Source organism: Anopheles funestus, chromosome 2RL (genome assembly GCF_943734845.2).
Source record: "Anopheles funestus chromosome 2RL, idAnoFuneDA-416_04, whole genome shotgun sequence".
NCBI lineage: Eukaryota > Metazoa > Arthropoda > Insecta > Diptera > Culicidae > Anopheles > Anopheles funestus.
Window position 1 is genome coordinate 18,831,328 of NC_064598.1, and position 20,957 is coordinate 18,852,284.

At 42.5% G+C, this 20,957-nt stretch overlaps 1 protein-coding gene across 2 annotated transcripts; it reads right to left on the minus strand.

The window, feature by feature from the left end:
• Positions 1-670: 670 nt before the first annotated feature.
• LOC125763051 (influenza virus NS1A-binding protein-like) lies at positions 671-18,533 on the minus strand. Of its 2 annotated transcripts, XM_049425819.1 has the most exons (9): positions 17,790-18,533; positions 16,695-16,846; positions 5,227-5,345; positions 5,062-5,145; positions 4,847-4,987; positions 3,963-4,301; positions 3,597-3,885; positions 2,739-3,501; positions 671-2,645 (listed from the first exon to the last, which is right to left on the minus strand). In XM_049425819.1, exons 1-9 carry the CDS (start codon positions 17,798-17,800, stop codon positions 1,967-1,969), a joined length of 2,577 nt encoding a protein of 858 aa, XP_049281776.1. In that variant the 5' UTR covers positions 17,801-18,533; the 3' UTR covers positions 671-1,966. The 2 variants fall into 2 exon arrangements, with proteins under 2 accessions (XP_049281776.1, XP_049281777.1); XM_049425820.1 differs by lacking the exons at positions 16,695-16,846; positions 17,790-18,533 and adding an exon at positions 11,146-11,490.
• Between the last annotated feature and the right edge of the window lie 2,424 nt (positions 18,534-20,957).

Sequence of the window (20,957 nt, forward strand, 5' to 3'; positions counted from 1 at the left end):
TGATATAAACACGATTATTTCAAAATTTAGTAAAACAGGGTTCGTCAAGCTTCGGACAATCAACCAAATGGTGTAGTTCGCGCGGGAAAATTATAGAATTTGATTTCGATTTGCTCGTTCACGATCATGGCCACGCGGATCATCCACTACGCAAACTAAGCGGCCTCGGGGCACCTCGAGGCTACAGGGGCCCGGGGCTATAGGGTCCCGAAATTTTTGATGCTCTTCAAAAGCTTGATCCGCTTCTGATAACTAAGATTGTAATACATTTCTGACTGAACGTAATCTATAAAGAGAGTTGAACATATCTGTCAATAAGTAAAAGTTTAAATAGAAAGAAAAATTAAATCAAAAGGGTCCCCCATCAAATGAAATCAAAAGTTTCCAAAAATCCCAAATAAATTGTTCCTGAAATATCGCTTTCAATTAGCCAACGAAGTAATTATTGATCTGAAACTTTTTACCAAGTACTTACCAAGTACTTGTACCAGTGGAACTTATGTGGACACGATGAACAATATTGTATGCGTAATCATTCTAGCGGACAAATGTGCACTTACCACTTATTATTTCTGTCTTCGACTAGATTCTGCAAATTTCTCAAGAGAAAACTGAATAAAGCATATTTTTTTTCGGCCTGTACCGATAAAAAATTCTATACGAATAATAATTCCGTGCAGAGTAGAGCTTATCAATCTACATATTTCCTTCAGTTTTGTTTGTATGTGTAATTTAATAGTTTAATATTTAAAGATGAGTGAAACTTAACACCTTCATTAGCAAACACACCATTAAGGTTTCCTGTTTTTCTTATTCAAGAACGTCTCGCTTTTAATAACATCTCCTGCCTTGGCTTGCATGTAATGGATGATGTTTTCACACAAATTCACTGTCATTTTCCGGACATATAAAATGGACCTTCGCTACTCCCTGCACCCTAAACGGTGATGACCGTATGCCTAAATGTTGTGTAGTATAATTATACAAGTAGTTTAGAATAACCCTGTGCTGGCGCGTTTTTGGGGCGCTTTCAAGAGTACTGCAGTTCGATGAATTTTCATAAACACACCAGGAATGCGCGCATGTAGGGCTGTGCGGAGCGCTCTTATATGTATATTCAAAGTGCTTCTAATGAGTTTGACCACGAGAGTTTTACCTATCGACATATACGAAATGAGCGCACGATAATTTTCTTCACAGTGTGGTCAATATTGGCGCTTGTCTATTGAAAGTTCTAACTCACTCATAGCAAAAAAACTGTTCCGAACTGAGAATGTACCGCGTAATTCATAGCAAAACACCTACTGTTTAAGATCTTGTTTAAGAAATTTCTAAAAGCGTAGCATATGTCCTAAAGAGTCCTGCATTACTTACAAAACGAGATGGGTGTGAAGGCAAGGTAGGCAAACTTAATCACCTTTAGATTATTACCATTAAGATGCTTTTTCATCATACTTCTTCTAATCTTCTTCCTTCTTAAATGTAGAGAAATTGCAGATCTATTCATCCCGCAGAACAAACAGAATTGCATTATTGGAAAGAAGAAAAAAAAACAACTATACTCAGTTACCACTTATTAACTAGAACAGTTTACATATACTTTGCAATAACTCTCATCTCACCTTTTACCTAGCTCAGCTCTTTGCAACGTTTTAAAATGTAGCGCTGTTTGCTTACTTGGCGCACACGTTTGTACCGGATCTACATTAAACGGACCTCCTCAGTGTAATAGATTTCGAAAGAGTTTCTGTTCGGGTTTCGTAAAAAAACATCTGCTCATCCGCATTTAGTAAATATAGCCAGTAAGAAAGACGGTTATAGTTTGCAAAAAAATAGGCTGGAATTCTGTATAGACAGCTACACAAGATTAATCTACCTCATCACTATTGTTACAGTCAACAGCGCGAAAGTTAGCTTCACTTGTGTCAATCGAAACCGCACTCAAACCGGTGGCTGCCAGCGTCGGTTAGCTGGAATGATTGCCGGCGGTCGCTATCTCCGTACACTTGTTGGCCGCCAGTTGCTGCAGCAGACTAATACTGTTCTCCTGTGCTGTCTTGGTCGCGGTATTGCTCTTGCTCAGGTCCCCGTTGTCATGGTCGTCCTGCTCATCTTCTAGCAGAGCCGATTTGGCGATGTTCTGCACCGATGGGAACAGAATATCTTGCTTTGGGCCAGCCGTTGCCTTCGGCGAATGCTGCTGCCGGTTGTACTCGTTATTTAGCGCCGTGTGTATCGGTTTGAAGGTGCTCTCATTAGCACCACCGTTTCCGCTCAGATGATCCGGAGATGAAGAGGTCGATGATGAGGATCTCACATTCTGCAGAGCTGCCCGTAGCGAGTTCTCGAGCAACGAATCAATGTTGGCGCTCGTTTGTGGTACGAAGGTGGTCCACTCGTTTGTAGCTGCGTCCAGGTATTCAACCGTGCTAAGGAACGTCTTACCAGAGAACCCACCGATCGCGTAGAGCCGATTCTGAACCACCGCAACCGATACGTTTGAGCGTGGCGAAGTGAGATTGGGTCCGGCAATCCAACATTTGCTTTCCTCGTCGTAGCATTCGGTCGTGTTGAGTGAATGTGATCCATCACTACCTCCAACAGCATACAGCTTGCCATTGTACTCGGCCAGCCCACAACCACGTCTAAATGTTGATAGAAACAAGAGACGAGGAAAAATAGAGATATCTTCATCAGCATATGATACGGATCATACAAACGTTCCCACTTTATCATACCTAGCCGTTGAAAGAGAAGGTCCCAGCGTCCACTGATTTGCTTCCACATCGTACACCTCTACCGATCCAATGCAATTCCACGCATCACTTCCACCGACGACCCACAGCTTGCCACCGTATGCCGTAACACCAGCCTGATAGCGTCCCGTATGCAATGGAGCAATTGAGAACCAGCGGTTCTCGTCCGGTTTTAGCACGTCGCACTGCTTGATGCCGCTCTGCCCGTTCCAGCCTCCGATGCAATAAATTTTACCATTCAACGCACACACGCCTGCGTTACTCCGAGCGAGAGGTAGTTTGCACATCTTCTTCCACTTTCGTTCCGCCTTTGCAAGATACTCGACCGAATCGAGCTCCGTCGTTCCGTTACAGCCACCGACCGCGTACACTGTTCCGTCGATAACTGCTATCTGGACGCGTCCGCGTGCCTCGCCCATGTTTGACTGTTGCGTCCAGCTGTTTGTTTCCGGACAGTACGATTCTACCGAGCGCAGACACTCAGCTCGATCGTATCCACCGCAAACGAGCAGCTTACCTTCAAGTTCGGCTACACCGAGACCACATTTCGGGCCAGACATGGTTGCTACCTCGCAGAACAGTTCCGGCTGTTGGCACTCGTCCAGGTCTTCATCCCGGCTCACACTGGTACTCATGACATCTGGCGTATTGATTGGTGACGGTGTTGTGGGAATATTCAACCGTAGCTGAATAGATAACCGGGCAAGATTGCCATTCAGCGTAACCAGCGCAACGTATGAGTGATCTGGGAAAGAATAAAATGTTATAAAAATTATGTTTGCGCTGGGTTGGATTTTCTCATCAACACTGGATTGCAGCGGAAGGTTAGTTGAAACTTACCAGAAAGCTTACTGCATCCAACCAAACTCCAATCCATTTCTGTCGCGGCAGCATCCGTTGCATCGCTACGATCACCAATGTCACGGCTATACAATATCATTCGCGGCCGGCCTGGAGTTTTCAGCGCTTTACGGTGTTTCTTATTGCTTGGACACTTTAGCACTAGCCGCTTGTAATCCTGCACCAAATCGCTCTCCGACTCCTGGCCCGGTGGCAAATCGGCACAGTCCTGCAGTGAATTGTCCAGTGCCAAATACAGCATGTGTGAGCGTTCCAGTAGAGCAGATACCTGCGTAATCGAAGTTTGTATTAAATCATACACCAAACATGTAGAAAGCTTTCCTTGCTTTTCCGCTTTCTACTCACCGACACATCCCCTTCCGTCATTTGCCGGCGAATCCAATCGATAACGAGCCGACCGAGGGAACATTCCGCCACCAGCGACATCTCCTGGCGCGTTTGGTACAGCACCTCAATCAGGACGCAGGGCAGCTGCAGGAAGCCGGCCGTCTCCGACACGAGATGAAAGTTTTTCGCGATGTACGCATCGACCTCCTGCACGAAGCGACGGTTTCGCTCGATGCCGGGCAGCGAACGGGTCTCGATGCAGATGTCCGGTTCCAGCTCGCTCACAAGATGACGGGCGCACTCCTTCACCACACTATCGATCTTCAGCTGCCAGGCAGCGAGATAGACATCGCGGATCTAGAAAATGTTTTGTCGTAACAGTGCCTGTGTCTTTCTCGAGTTCTCCTTCTCCTCTAGCGGTATCGTGCCACACGCGGCGCGTCAGTAGTGTGCGTGTATGTATTCTGAAGGGCCGCCGGGAGGAGGCGGTAAAATGGGGAAGATGGGAAGAGTGTGCCGTTGTTTCCGTTTGCCGTGCCACCAGAAGCCCGGCCGGTGAAGCCGCGGGCAAGTGGAACAATGGCGTGTCCGTATGCGTAGTGACACAGTTGGCAAATGACTATCCGTTGTCACTGTTCCATGTTCCATGGCGGAACATTAGCAAACAGCCACAGCGAACGATATCTGCCGACTGCGATCACTAGTGCGATCGGGCTACCATTAAAACGACAAACTTCTGTAGGCTATGTGATGCATAGCCACACAAAACACATGCGTGTGTTTGGTTGTGTGCTCTTCTCGTACACCCGTGTACGGATGCTTTTCTAAATCAAACACTAGCCGGTCGCGAACGGAAACAATTTGCGGGCTTGTCTTAGATGCGAACGCATACTAGCACTCACCATCTCATCGGGCACTTCCAATGATCCGGTGTAGGCATACTCGACCAGATACATCAGACCGTGCTTCGTGATTTGCCCGTTCAGCCGATAGCACGGCAGCTTGGCGTCACTGGCAGCGGTTGGTCCACCGTTCAGTGTACCCTGTAATGAGTTGGATGGGAAAGAAAAACCTCTTAAGCCCTAGTGGTTCTTTTGGCTAGCTTAATGATCTTTACCGCATCCGTGCTGAACAGCTCCATCAGCTGTGGCGACACACAAGCTAGCACATTGCGATGCGCATGGATTTCTGTGTTTTCCACCTGAAAAAAGGACAAACACAATAATATTGTTATCGTTTGTTTTTTTTTTTAAATTCGTTTGTGCAATTGCATCAACCTTACCAGCAAAACCACGTCGCAGAAAAGCCGATTTTTGCGCATCGTGCTAAGGCTCTGCAGAAAGTTCGATTTCATGTTATCGTCGGTGAACTTCAGATAACCGCAGCTTTCCATGGCATCGTCTGTAAGGAAATTGATTTTTGAAAAAAGAATTGTAATAACTGCATGTTTTGATACACATTAATAATATTTATTTTAAATTAATGTTATCTTACGTCTACATCATTCATACCGCTTACGAAACACTTCCTAATACGTATAACAATTGTTTATCTTTGCATGATAAAGTTGGATTTTTTTTGCATTTGTCTTGTCTTTCAGGGTCTTAGGTCTATGTAAATCTACACATCAAACAAAGACGCCATTCAGCAGGAAGACGACATGGCCGCTGCTCACTCATGTGCTCTTATCGTTTTAAGATTGTTTTAGCTATCATTGCGGATAATTTAGCACAGCGGTGGGACGTTATCACACACAAAAGGCGAGACAAAACATCCATAAAGCAACCTACGCAGACGGAAAGATAAACGTTTATCTCCTGTGAGTAATGGAGCGATCCCACACATACACGCACCATACGCACGCGGCGAGCAGGTCGTTGATTTATGCGAATCACGCGATCCACGATAAAGGGTAGCCGTTTTATTCGTGTCTTCGCGGAAATCCGTTGCATCCGCGGGTATATTTGTGTGCATCTGTAGGGGCTCGTGTAAATGCACGATTTTGCCGATCATGACGCACCGTCACTGCCGCCTATTTGTCACATTCGTTGCATGGGCAAAGGTGATCACGGGAGGCACTTAAAGCAACATGTCTGTTTCTCCAACGTGGCGAACACGTGCCTAAGCTTAGTAGAAGCACGTGGACTTTCAATTCCTAGAGTTGTGTATGCTTTGTTTCTCCCAAGTAAAATGATCATAATTTTAAGACATTTGCAGTAAATAAATGCAAAACAAAAACTACCACGATGGGGGAGAGGAGAGATGGAGAGAAGTATCGGTTCACGTCGCAAAAGCAATACGCAATAATGGAAGGAAAAATTGTCGCAAACAATATTTGGCGAGTTGGGGCGGTTGTCACGCGCGGTGTTGACAGTTGACCTCGAAATTCAACGGGTTTTATGAACATCGACTATTTCGCGTGGAGCCCCAAATTCTGGATCGTCCAAACAACGTGAGAAGCTACGAGCACGGGTTAGCGAACGTCAGCAAAACATTATACACGCGCACCATACAAATTTTGAGCGCGTAAACAACGGAAAAACCGGTAAGGGAAAACAATGGCATGTAGTGAGGTGGAAAGGTGAGAAGACTCCAAGGTAAAACACACCTCGGCGGGATGGTTCAGTTCGGTATAGTCCGACAATGTTTGTTTACAACATAACCAACCGGGGGGAAGATGTCTAAAGAACTGGAAACATAAACAGCGGTAACTAAGGGACAGGTTAGTTGTTGTTGTCGAAGCTGTTGATGCATAAACCGACTACGAACAATATATTGAATTAAACAAATTTGATACCTTATAGTTGGGCAAGAAATAGCTTGGGAATGTCCAAAAGCTAAAAGATCGTTTGACCGACATTTAACTTAAGCTTTAAGTTCATTATTTGTCCCTTACTAAGCCCCTCTGCAGCGCGTTGCAATGACCATGAACGGAAGTTTATTTTGGTCGAAAAACCTTGATTAGATAACTTCTACGCTCTTTCGCTGGTTGCTCAGGCGATTTATATTGGAAGGAAGTCACTTTGCCGAAGATCAAGATACACCCTCCCCAACGCGGTTTTGTGCGGTTTGAGGTTGGTGGCATGTATTGATAAAAACCGACAACTCTTGCTTATTTTGCTGCACGGTTGCAGCTACATCGCGAAGGAATGCCTATCGATTAAACAGTGTAAAACAAAAAACTGGATGAAACGGGGAGGAAGAAGTTTGCGAATCTTCGAGGCGTACTTTTTGCGCGTCAAACAATTTCCGCAAACCGGAGTATTCCAGATTTTTACATTCAAACAACGTTTATACCGATTGTAGCTTAATGCTTTACCAACGATCGCGTGATAACTGTGCATTTTATTTTCAAATTGAGTTTTAACTTACTCTGGATGTAGTTCCATTTAAACGAGCATAAAGGAACGAACAACTCTTTTATTGGTGAAGATTTGCAAAGAATGTGTTTGAATAATTAATCTTCAAACAGCAGTAATTGAATGGTACACAACTGTACAACAGAAACTAGAGCAATTAGGATGCTCCACAAAAATAATGTCCAATCAGATAAGGACAATTACACTATCATTACCATTGCTGATCATTATTGATTGATGATCATGATTGAAAAGAAAGCAAAAACCGCCATACTCAAAGCTATCCACTCGAAAATCTATTGAAGCAATGAGTAATCGTGAGGCTGGGTAGTGATTTCAGCTTCCGACTATCCTTATCATAGGTATTTCCAATTTCAAGACAATAATCGGTACTTTACAATCAGATGTTTTAGTGACAAAACGACTATCATCGTTGCGAATAAAAAAACGTCTTATTAATTGAAACCAACATGCAGGGTCTGTCCGTCGTTGATAATGGAAAAAAAGATAGTGAACAATCAGGAAGCTATTCACAACAGTCACAGTAATTGAGGACTTCTCCCACACGAAACCGAACGTCCCGATACTAGTAAGCAAGATAGCGCATTTATTGCCACCCTTTAGGCGCGGTTATTACCATCACGCAAAAAAAATAAAACAGATTCCCCGAGTCACTTGCAACTGAAAGTGTCACAAGAAAGTCACGTTCCCGGGAGTCCGTTTGCTGACTCCCATGATCATTCCATGCATGGTGGAGGAGGTAGTAAATAGGAGCGCCGTAGAAGAAGCACACTAAGTGGAGCGCAATTTGACAGTGAATCGTCTAATTAGCGCGTGACCATCGGCTAGCTGCGTGTCGATTGTGTGGGGCAATAAATTAACGTGATACTACACCTCACCTCATTAAACGCTTATCAATATTGTAAAATAAAAGTGAACCAGAAGATACCTTCAAGCGATATCAGTCATATTTCACATGATTGCAATTTAGAATATTAGCCACGAGCACTCCAAATGCTGCAGTGTTTTATATGGGTCATCAAACAGTCAATCTCATTAGTAGACGACGAGGGCGTCCGAACAACTTCCGCATTTGCACGCATTGGACGACTATTACTTTCACCTTCGTACGAATGTGCAAATGCATTATAAATGCTAAAATTAACTCTCAACCAGCAGGATACACATCGCGTGTTACTATTTGCCGAGAACCTGATGCAGACCCGTCGAGCTAATTCTACTCTTGTGGCGTTAATTACGACACATTTCTTTCCATTGCACACTACTGGGAGCGTGAAACCGTCGAATGCAATTTGGGGTGCTTTTTTTTGTGTTGTAGTTTTTGCTTTTTCGCCTGTGTATTTTAGGTTGGCACACGTGTTGACGCACGGTCGTTGACCTGCGCTAGTCGGATGCAATGGACTGGTGGCGCTCTAAGTTGACCGAAAGAATATGCATTGCACTCGCAGGATGGTAGGAATAGTGGCAAACTCTGCATCAATTGAGCCGGGAAAAAACATTTGTTTTCAAGCGTGCACTTTTCTGTCACTGAACGTGACGGGGTTTTACTTGTTGGTGCAAAGTCTGCCGGGTGTTTCCCAGACGATGATGAGTGCGAGATGTTGCAGATTTTATTCATTCTTTTTTTTTTGTGCAAACGGAATCATGTCACAAACATTGGTACGTGTCTGCTGTGCATCATATACTTTGGAGGATTGCCAACATTTATAAAATGTGCCGACTGGCCGTCGTTTGTGCTTGGTTTCTATATAAAGATCTATATCGCTGTACATCACATCATTAAATTACTACGAAGAATTATAAAAACACGAATAACCTAATTACGACCGAACAAAATTAAACGGACCTTCAAAATGAAAAAAAAATTGAGTACCGATTTGAGTTTACTTTTTGGATTGTAATTTCTTTATCTGTCGATATATTGGTTTGCAGCGGCCAACATGCTGATCATGGGTTCTCGCCAGATCCGTGTCAAAATAACAATTAACAACATTTTCAAGCTGTTAATCAATCATGATACGTTAATTATGTAGTAGTCCACATAACAGGCGAAAAGAGATAAAGTAGTTTCAATAAACCGTGAAGTATTTTATTTCTTAAACAAACAAAATCACTCCAAAATCATAAAAATAATTCCTTCCGAAACAGAAAAGCGAGATGTTTGTTTTATAAAGTGTTCATATGTAAATATTGTGCGAAAATTCATTCACTCCTAATTGTATACTTCTTCCCCACCATACGGTGGGGGAAGAAGAAATCGATGCTGTGTGCGATTGTTTGCAAGCCAGTGGCAAGACGTTCATAATAAACTAAAAATAAAAGCCAAAACGTTAATTATAAACAATCGCCTCGTTGGCACGTGGCTGGTGTTAGGTTCAACAAGATTTCGTGTATTGCCCGCTGTACGCGTGACGCTATTTCGACAGTTTAACCCGAGGCGAAAAATGGTGATCTGGGTGATCAGTCAACATGTGAAATTCCAAGCAGGTGGTGCCAATGATGTGATGGATATTGTTTAACAAATTTTACATACCCATTTTCCAATCACTTTCTTAGCAATCATCTTTCACTACTATTAACCATAATGCGGCTTCCTTGCCAGTGAGTGGCTATTATAGCTCGTAAAAAAAAGACACGCACAAATCCATTATAATGCCACCCCACACGGTGACAGTGGCACGACGTAATCCGACCGCAAGGTAATCATAAATATCCACAATTATCAGTCACCTTCCCGGCAGACACTTGCCGGGTAGTAGTAGATCCAATAAGGAAAGGAAAAGGCGTTCCGGTGAGAATGTGTCTCACAAACAGTGGCCAAAGGGCGATAGGGGATAATGAAATAATAATACCTAGAGACTGCAACCAACCAAGAATTGGAGCGTATACGCGTGGCGGTAAATTGCAACGTGCGATAATTCGATATGCGTTCCTTTCATTTTTGATCCGTAACATGACGATGTTTGGCTTTCATACTCTAAACGGTAATGGAATAAATGTATTAACAGATAGCAAATTTGTCTGTGCTGCAATCATTACATTAATGGATATAGATAAATAATTTGTTGAAGTCATTACATCCGCCATATTTTACACATCAAAACACCCAAATTAACATCAGTTTCATGAGTCCATTAATGAGCTACCATTAGACACCAGAATATACTCATATTAACCCGTAATGATCTTTGTGTTTGTGGTATAGTACCGTCCGCACTCATTACATGCCCAGGACTTACTGTGATACGTCGCTTCAGATAGCGTTGCGAATATTTCCATATTTGTTTACAAATAAAATCTCACCACCAAAAGAAAGTCTAGCGAGAGTTTTGCACTGACCGTAAGGGCAAAATTGTGCATCTTACCATCGGGCACACCAACACTGTATGTGAGATCATTTTGGTATGTTTGGCTTTCATTTTGCTGCACGCGTTCAAAGCATTCCAGTAAAATAAGAGCATCCGACATTCATTCGTAAAAAGAGTTGTGAATCCTGACGTCAATAGATAATCGTAATAAATGCTGAGTTCCAGTAAGGGGGGAAAAAATGTATATCATCCCGTAATGCAATTAGGACTAATTGTTTGTCCTTCGTCTTAAAAGTAGCAGCCTCTTCAGGGTCGCCCTTCAAATCTTTTAATATCACACCTTACACACGTCATTCTAAAACCAAAAACCAAGATCTCTCTAATTGGCAACACTTGTACTAATTTAAAGCTATTAAAAATGTTTCTTTTCAATTTCAATTTACATTCTTTAAGTAGTTCGACAACACCTACAGAAGAAGCTCGAATTACTCAATCAATAATTCAATTACTTACCACTATCGTACGAAAATTTGATGGTATTTTTTCTGGTCATTTTGAACCGCCCAAATCGGTAATTCTTCAAATTGCAAAGCATATGAAAGGCGAAACGGCCAGTTGAAATCGCTATTTTTAATTGCTCCCTTTTAGGTCACGTTTCGTGCACACTTCGAGTCGGCGCTTTACTGGGAAGCGATTGTCGCGTGGACGGAAGGACGGAAGTTAACACACGGATATCATACAAACACCCACTAGAGGACATCCAAAAGGTTATGGGCTAGCGGTTTTAACTAGCTTTTACCTATCACAGATCACAGATAAGGCACGGCCTTTTTTCCGCATATGTGCACCGTACACATTTTGCAGTTCTTGCATTTGCCGTTCGTGAATTCTTCGTACGCGAACTGAATCCCGGGTTCAGGTTAATGTTATCGACTGTGTGACAAGTAGCTTTCAAACCAATTGCAAACACACAACCAAATTTGTCACCACCTTCCGGGTCGTCGGTTTCGACGGTACTGCTTTCCACGTGCTTCGTTACACCGACGGCCAAATATACCGCTTAGAGTCACGGTTGTATTAGCGAATTTCACCAAAATGGTACATCCTTCCCAGCACTGGTCCACTTGCTCCATGTGCACGGCAATTGCGTAAAACTGACAGGTTGATGCTTTTCCCTCGGTTTGTCTTCGAGTGATCACACTTTTAGTTTGCCTATTTTTGACACAGTTTCGTGACACATTCGTCTGAGCGCACAACGTTGCTAGGACTGCTGGAAGAACCGCATAGTGGCGGCAAAATGTTGTATCCTCGCGACAGTAACTACACTTTGTAAATTTCCCGAAGGACCTCCAGAAGCCTGTGAAGGTGAAGCAAATAGATTTGCCTTACTGCGGGGACTTGCTACTAGTCTCACACAAGACCGGCGGATCTACGTGCGGCAAGTGTTGTCCCGGCGAGTACTACCAATCGACTGACAACACGGTGCTGTTTCAGGTTTCGATCGGGGGAGTTGGTCTCTTTCTACTGACGCAGCGGGAAACCTGTCCATCGACCGTACAGCAGCAGCAGCAGCAGCAAGGGATGGAGCACCGGGAGACGTAATGCCGGCTATCTTGCAAAACAGAGGAGAACAAAAAAAAGATACCCACACACAACCGTCTTATGTCTGTTGCATGTATTTACTACACAATTTGGAAGGCACGCTTCCCGATTCCATCGATAGCGTGCACCGGGTGCGGTTTGGTGGTGGTGGTTCACTCGCCGCTATCCGTGTGTGTTTATCATCCTTTCGGAATATCGACACCCATACACAGGCTGTTGCACGTGAACGGTACCGATTTGCCGATTGCAAATGGCGTTGTAGAGCTGGACAGACGACTACGTACTACTACTGTTTCGGGGATAGTAGAGCACGCTTCTCATCCGATCGATTATAGAGAGCGAGGTGGACCGATTACCGACTACTACTGATAATGCACACTAATCAAACAACCATCATCAGTGGCATTGCTCACGCCGAGTATACAAAAGCATTGCCTTGAGCACTTGAGACCGAGGTCAAGAACATGCGAACGTCAACTAGATCCACAAATAGAATCAACAACGCACTGGTTCTATGGGTTCTGGGAACCCATCCAAACTTCAAGGAGAAACCCTGTCAACTTCTCGACCTCCGAAGTTTGATCCGAAGTGTTTCTGCTGCTGTGCCTTCCGTTCGAATGAAAAGTGTTCCGATCGAGTGGTTTACTAAACGGTGATGAAAAACGATTCTAAATTGCAACCATACCAGTGAAAAAGAAATTACGTTGGAAAAAGGTAAGCCATCCATCATCCCCATTGAACTATAATCGATATCCTGCAGCAAGGCGTGAATCAATCAAACTTTCCTTTCCGATTGCATGCCACCAGTATGGACTCTATTATACTTCAAACATTTACTAACTAAGCATTTACTAACTTTCTATTACCCTTAGTTGGACATAAAAAATTGCACATTGTAAAAGTGTTCCGTAAACGGCCACATGGAGGTCAAGTTCTTTGTGGCTAACTTAATTAAAGTGAACGATAATGTAGCGTAGCTTGGGTTTTTCGCTTCACGTGCACCACCACACAAACCAGCTTATATGAGTCAGCACGTTAGTATATCCTGTATATACAATAAAGTTGTATGTTACACGAATGTTTTGCATCACTTCCAGGTTTTATCACGGTTAGGTAAACATTTGATATGCGTTACAAGTTGGCACGATACTTAGCGCAAATAAATCAATCACGCATTGCGAATGCAAATTTACACTACAATCCGAAAAATAAAGCGATTTTATCCAGAGTGATACCTTTGGGCAGATAAAGTGGTTAGCATATCTCTATCAAAAAGCATCACGTGCAGATTCGTGAAGTAGATGCGAATTTTGAAGCCCCAAAAATTCGCTCCACTTATCATGGAGGTGAGTAAAAAACAAAATGATACAAATTCTTTAAAACTGCTTTTAGCAGGCTCTTTCCAGGAAAAAAAATAGAATGTAGTAAATTTTATCAAACAGGTGGGGGAAAAAATCCTAAAACCGCATTAATTTTGACAAAACTTCTTCGGCAAATAGTACAGAGTTCAAATGGGAAGCTTATATGACAGTATGCGCAGTTACGTACCTCGTAACAGGACGGAAATAAACCTGAAACTATCTTCACAAATCTCGCACTGCTAGAATAACTTTACAGACGAGAGATATGGCCTCCATTTTGAGGAAAGAAATACGCACTAAACTCTTCATTTGTCGTAAGTCGCACTACGTTGAGTGTGCTGATATTGCTACATAGGTCATGCATTCAACACTTATGTTTCCCGCATGCCATTTTCCCTTCACACTTTCAACGATCAATGCGTATCAGCCCTCTTATCCATCAACAACGCGAGACGTTTCCTTGTTGCCGTTGGCATACACTTCATGACGCAAGTCACCAAACCCCTCTACGAAAGGGTATGGTTTGTGGGTGGATAAAGGTGGATTAGGATCAGTGTAAGCCGGAAGTGACGCTAGTTCCTTCGCACACAACGCTATGTAAGCTGTTCATACAAACTTCAAAGCTTACGTCCGATGGGCTTTATTAGCTTGACATTAATAATCTTTACCCATATTACGTCTGAAAGGATTCGTCAGTACAATCACAACTATTGCTACGTAATGAGCTCGGTTATTAGAAACTGTGCATGTGCATGCGAGTGAAAAAGTTCGATTTGGTATGATGAGCTTGAAAGGCCTATGTTGACATAGGAATAGACATAGTGAGGAATAAATAGGTCACACAGAATTAAAGTTTGCGCTATGAAAGGTTATTGTGAACTAACTCTACATTAACTTACGTTATGTTACCAAGCTCCAGCAAATTATTCAAAGAAAAAAAATCAATTTTACATTTACCAAAACCGCGTCTAGCTATGGTCTAATAATCGTTTTGAAACTTAAGCTTCTGATGATGAGTAAACGGTAAATCTGGTACATTTGCACCTGGCGTTACGATCCGTCCTACCTATAATTGGATTGCAATCAATCGGAATCTCTTCCCCGTTTCATAATGAGCAAACCCGACGGTGCAAAACGGTCAGAAGCCCCACATATCCCGCTGGGCATGGAAACACGCGTTCCGTTCGTCGAAATATCACGTTGTCACTAACGCGGCTGTCATGGAGATTGAGTGAGAAATTGAACGGTTCATCACTTTTTGGCAAACACGGCGAAGCTTCAAATATGTCTACGGGTTTTTGAGTAAGAGAGTGGTTTCCCTCGTAAGGCCGGGGGTGGCGACGACACTGACGCCAAGATGGACCAAAATTTTGAAGCAAAGGATTTACTTGCGATAGCACGTGTGTGGATTCTGCGGTTTTTTTTTTCTCTAACTCTCATTATATATCTCTTCACGTAAGAGTGTTAAATCGTGCGCGTAATAGCCATGGGTTGTCAACCAATTGTTGACCGCCGTCTACGTTAATTCTGTCCTCGATAGACGCTCACGGCAGCGCTTAATTTGTTTAAATTTGATTTCTTTTCCTCCCGTGGTGAGTTGCTTCTTTTCTCAGAACTTCTTTACGATATGTGAGGGGTGAAAAAATGAATGATGAATGGACGCACAATTGGTAAAATGTTTCAGTACGAGACAACGACCGTTCGTCTTAGCAACTAAACGCGCGCACAGATCGTGTAAATTGTGCTGAAATAGCAGACTTACAATCTGCGCTTGGTAACTGTGTCATATTGATAAAACTGATGACGTTTGCAGGTTCTGGCCGGTGGGATGTATTGTGAATGCTCGGTTAATGTTCATTGAGGCGTTGTGCAAAATAAAAAAAGAGTCTCAATTACACAACCTCCACGAATGACCCGACGATCACGCCCTTGGCGGTAATGGGAATTCTAAGCAACAGAAATAGTTTAAATCACTTGTGCATATATCCGATCAAATGGCTATATTGGATGCAAATTGGATCATCAGATAGTAGAATATGATCAGAAGGTGAGCTTACTTAGACAATGTCTATGCAACAAGCTAAATACATCAAACGAGGTCACTTTTTGTGATTGAAATTTTATATTTTTTGCGTAGAAGCAAGAAGCATCAGTACCACAAAAAAAAACCACTCGAGAAAAACTGAAACAGAATGCAAGCCACCGCAAGACAATTCGTACTGTAAATAAACATCTCCAAATTGCTTGATTGACCGACCAAGGACAGTGTGTCTTTCCCCAATATCGCTGCTTCACACCCATTTTACCAATGTTTCTTCCTGACTCGGCGAAATTGCTGACGGGATTTTCGTATGTCATTCTTTTGTCACCCTCTGGCCATACGGAAGGTGACTACCCCGTTTTCACCATTTATCGGGATCACAAAAATACATTAACAAACGTTTGTTGCTGCTGCCGCTACTACGGGCGGAAGAAGGACTACAACTACAGTGTGCCTAAAAATACCGCACAATAGAGAACCGTAAAGTCACGTTCGACGCGTGGTTCGAAGACAATAGCCTTGCTAAATTTACTATTTTACTCCGCATTGTAATTTGTTCGACAACCAAATAACAAAAAACCAACCAACGAACGATCAAGCGATTAACTGATGTTTGGGGCATTTTCTGGCGCACGGTCGGGACGGAAATAGAATGGGACGAACAGGCGTTTAGGTCCTAGCTTTACGTTCTGGCCGAAATAGTATGATCTAACATACTGCCGAAACTGATCGTTACAAATTGCAACAAACGCTGCTTACGAACGGACACTGAGCATTACGAAAGATGGGAGCAATTTTGACACACCTCCAAATGAAGCTGTTCTGCTCATCTGTCGCCAATTTCATTGAAGAGGAGATGTGTAATCAGAAGCTCGAAAAACGATCTTTTAAGAAAATGACACTAGTGTTTCATCAAATACAATCGAAATAAAAAATATTTTAAAAAAGATACTTCAACAACCACCTGTAGAGCCCTACTTAAAAACTCAATTACTAAGCGAATACTCAATTACTAATAAGCGAATATTTCCAACAGTAGAAAAAAAGAACAAACTTACCGCCAATGGAATTTTCAATACGTGGCCTCATCCTTCGGGAGATTGGCGAGATGCCGTTTAGGGACGATGTTTTGCTCGAGTGTGGCCCGCCGGACGATTGTACTGACGGTGTCAGCAGACTGTAGTGCTCGCAGGCGCTAAAATGTTGACCCCTGGAGGAACGAAGACAACAAAAAAAACCATGAGCAAAAAGGTAACAAATAAATCTAGGGAAATCCATGCCACCCACCCAGTGTAGAAGGTGTGAAAAAGGAAACATATTATGTTTATGGAACTAATTTACCGGGCGTCGTTAATGAAATGTCTCCCTCCATTCGTACAAGGTACGGCGTAATTTCAATACAAAAAAAACAACTCCAATATCTAGCCTTGAATCATATAAACATGGAGTTATGATGTATTTCTTTTTTTCCAAAGGAGTATTAGTGGGTAAGCTCTTTTTTAGTTCTCTTTATTATTGTCACTTATTCTAAATTTGTAATAAAGTACAAATAGCACATTTCGGTTTAAAGAGCTTGTAACAAGCGCTCGAAATATACCATATTGTACAAAAGTACACAAACTAAAACAAAGCGAAGCCATTTCCTTTCATTTGCAGTGGTAATGTAAGCAAAACAAGGGTACACCGCAGAAGAAAATGGCTTCCGTTGTGCTAATTTGAAACGAAGGACAAAAATATGGGTCGCCTCCGGTGGAAGTCGAGTCTGGGACGGATCCATTTACAAGAAAAGTGACGATACAAAACAGGGAATGCTGCAGTTAAGACTGTAAAACTGAATCTTTCGAACGGAGGTTATGCAAACACAATAAAACGTCGATGCGCTATTGATTTATGGTTCGGAAATTTGATGAATTATTGTACTGAGCCGTGGAAGGAAAGACACGAAAAATAGAGCAAAATGGTTGTGTTCACAGTTCACAAAGGGATAGAACCAAAACCGGAGGAAACCAGCAGATCGACACGCCATTGTTTGACTCGGAATCGATGAATGTGCGGAGCATTTGAAGGCTCGGTACAATCCTTTGTACAACACCCACAGGACAGGACGCTCACAACACAAACACGAGAACTGAGAGTAAGTAAGCAGTGCTTGCCTTGAATCCATTCGGGACGATTTCAAGCTGCCGGACACACGTTGAACCTACTGAAAAGGATTGTTTCTGCACTTTGCAATACATTCAGGTGTGAATTGCTTTCAGCACGAACACTAATGTATGCGCCAGGGGCCGGAAACAATCTATTCCCCGTTGGGTTGTGTCGCTAAGAAACGAAACTTCCTACCGCAAACGCTCACAAACTTCGTATGAAAAGTCTCACACAGCACAGCAACTTCCACCTTATCAGCAACAGTAGCTGAGCACTGAGTGTGTTTATTTTTTGCATTAGTTTTTCACTTCTTTTTCGACGGAAATAAGAGCGGATGTTCTATAGTGCAATAAGTATAATTTTTATGACAATTCTGACTTGGTTCACTAGCGTGTTCGTTTTTTCTCTCTTTTGCTTCATATGTTTATTCCCTGATGTTTAACTCGCTCCTTTTGCTGGCGTGTTCATTCATCCGCCATCACTGTTTGCGAGTTTGACGAAAACCACCAGGCGACTCCACCGCTCCACAGCGCACTTAAACTTCACCGCACACTGGTTACACCCCCTCTTTCCAAGCGACTCTTTGACTTCTTTTCGTGTCAATCAATAGCAGAGACGCATCTGGCAGCGAAATGAGGTTGCACCGAGCGTTCACGGATTGAAAACAATCGACACAATCGCGAAAAGCTTTCCAACAACTGAGGGTAAAAGTGTACCGAGCGCACGAATTCAATTCGACCTCTTCGCCCAAAACAGGAGAGCCAAAAACTAATCGCACGGTACGGGAGGTTGTTAACGGGGCGGAAAAACTATGACTCAAGGAAGGAAATATACTCCCGATGTGCTCCCGATGGGGAGGTGGTTTCATGCGCTTGCTGCCAGGGGGTTGTTGAAAGCGAGATGGAGAGAGTTTTTCTTTGCCACTGCTTGGTAACTTCTATCGTAATGTTTATCATTTGCTTTCATTTTCTCTGCTTTTCTCGTTATCTAACATTCTCTTTCTAATCCATAAAAGCGCTCTCTATTATTGGATCGGGGGTGAATCCGAACGAGAGAGAAGAAACAAACTCAATGGAGCGTAGATCGATGCCAGTGTTTAATATGTTAAACAGCGTTACAAATATTTATGTTATATGTGAAAATGGTATTTTAAAAAAAAGTTAAAAGAAGAAATAAACTTTACAAACGACAACTCAAACTGTTGTAAAAAAATGTCGAACGATATAAAATTGCCATAAATTTATCAACTCGAAGTTTATAATCATTACCATCACTGCAGCCGACTTGTGCATGAACAGTAAAAAGAAAAATATCACTGCACGTAAAATCGATTCGTAGCACGGACCCCACAACCGTCGTGTTTCGGTACAACCCGTACCAAACAAAGAGTCTGCAGCAAGAAATGAATGAAAGAAGCCCAAACAGTCAAATGGGAGCAGAGTTGTGAGAAAATATAGCTCTGAATTCTCTGCGGTCATCTCACAATGATGTTTTTTTTTCAAACCATTTTATGTCTATGAATCCGGAAAAAAGTGGAAAATCTGTATGGTAGCATCACTTTCACCGTTCGTGTGTTTTTTGGGAATGCGTTGGCGGACAAAACGGAGACGGAGATCGATCGTATATCTCTGTTTCAGTGGCTCATGTTTTTTTTTTGCTTCTTGCTTTAATATAATGTGATGTTGTTTTTTGACACCTCGTGAATAACATCCGCTGCTCCGTTGAGCGTATTTTGATGATGCTCTTTGAACCTTTCAACAGGTGATTAAAATGTTATTTTATTGTAGTTTAGCGTAATTTTAGCATTAATAAATAAACTCATGAAGTTTGTAGATAAAACAAAAAAAACTCCAATGCTACCACCCAGTCACACAGAAAAGCCGATGCAATAGGCAAAAAATTATCGTATTTTTTGCGCAAAAAGGTATAACTAGCTTCATTAGCCAAAAAGTGACCGCGACTATCTGTCTGCACATCTCTGTTTTAGGTCATTGAACGTCGAACCTAGTCTGGACCACTTTTGAGTTATGACTCTCACAGCCGACAGACCGACCAGACCCGGTTGACAGAAAGGTCAGCCGCTGACATACTTCCCGACGCTTCTCTGGCAACCAACGAACAAACGTGCTGGTGCTGGGCCTCGAAATTTTGTGCAAAAGTCCCGTTTGCCGACTGACACATGCTGACAGATTGCTTCAAACGTACACAAACTAAGCAGGCTGATTTAATCAATTTGACCATGTGCAGCATTTAAGGGAAGGAACATTTGAACAACTTTTTCCTTTTGGAAGGCCAATAGTTTGAGATCAAATTCGTTCTGCAAGAGATTTGAATGCGACCATATATATCTTTACATACAGAGAATGTACAGAACATTCATTCCCATTATCCCATTGAAATTCCCATATCAATTTATACAGTAAACTTATTTAATTTCAACAAAAAATTTGGGAGTAAAGTTTACACATGGATGGATGGTTCATGTAATGAAGTGAAAGCTGTGAGAGTGTATCCATGGCAACGAACAATATTTACAACAAGTCGCTTTCTTTAGCGTTGTGTATTTCTTCAAGAATAAAATGCGCGCTAATGTAAGGACAATATGAAGTTACAATTAAACTCATGTAAAACGTTTTAGTTGGAAGTGTACTTGGAAAGATTTTCATTGTTGCGTGTGTGTTCCAACTTCAGCTTTCTCAACGAGCATATTTGAGTTTTTGATATGTTCCTTTTTAATACAGCCGGTTCCAACTGACTCTTTTAGCTCTTGGCACAATTGATTGAAAGTATTACTCATCGAGAGAGAAATATATCTGTTACATGGAAGATAACGCCAATGGTTCGTTGGCTGGTGCTAAAAGGCGGACATGACGATTAATTCATTATTTTGCAAAATGATGCGTATTTTTTCCGCGGATGCATGCATTGGCTCTGGCTGAAATATCTAAGCACGCACACAACGTAATAGAGCAGCATATTCCAGCACCAACACACATACATGGTATCGACGGAAACGGTAAATTTACATGCTCAAGCAAACACGTTCTCGTCGCACGAACGGCCTCCAACGACCTCGAGCGCCATCCAGAAAGATGTGGAAGAAATGGCTGATGTGGAATAATGAAAAGACTGGGAGCACGCGTTAGGTGGCACGTCATCCATCTTGTGGTTGCTTC

Coding starts and splice junctions, on each gene's coding strand:
- LOC125763051 (XM_049425819.1), bottom strand. Junction 5,146..5,226: donor TCTGCGACGTGGTTTTGCTG/GTAAGGTTGATG, acceptor TCCTTTTTTCAG/GTGGAAAACACAGAAATCCA. Junction 4,302..4,846: donor TGGAAGTGCCCGATGAGATG/GTGAGTGCTAGT, acceptor AACATTTTCTAG/ATCCGCGATGTCTATCTCGC.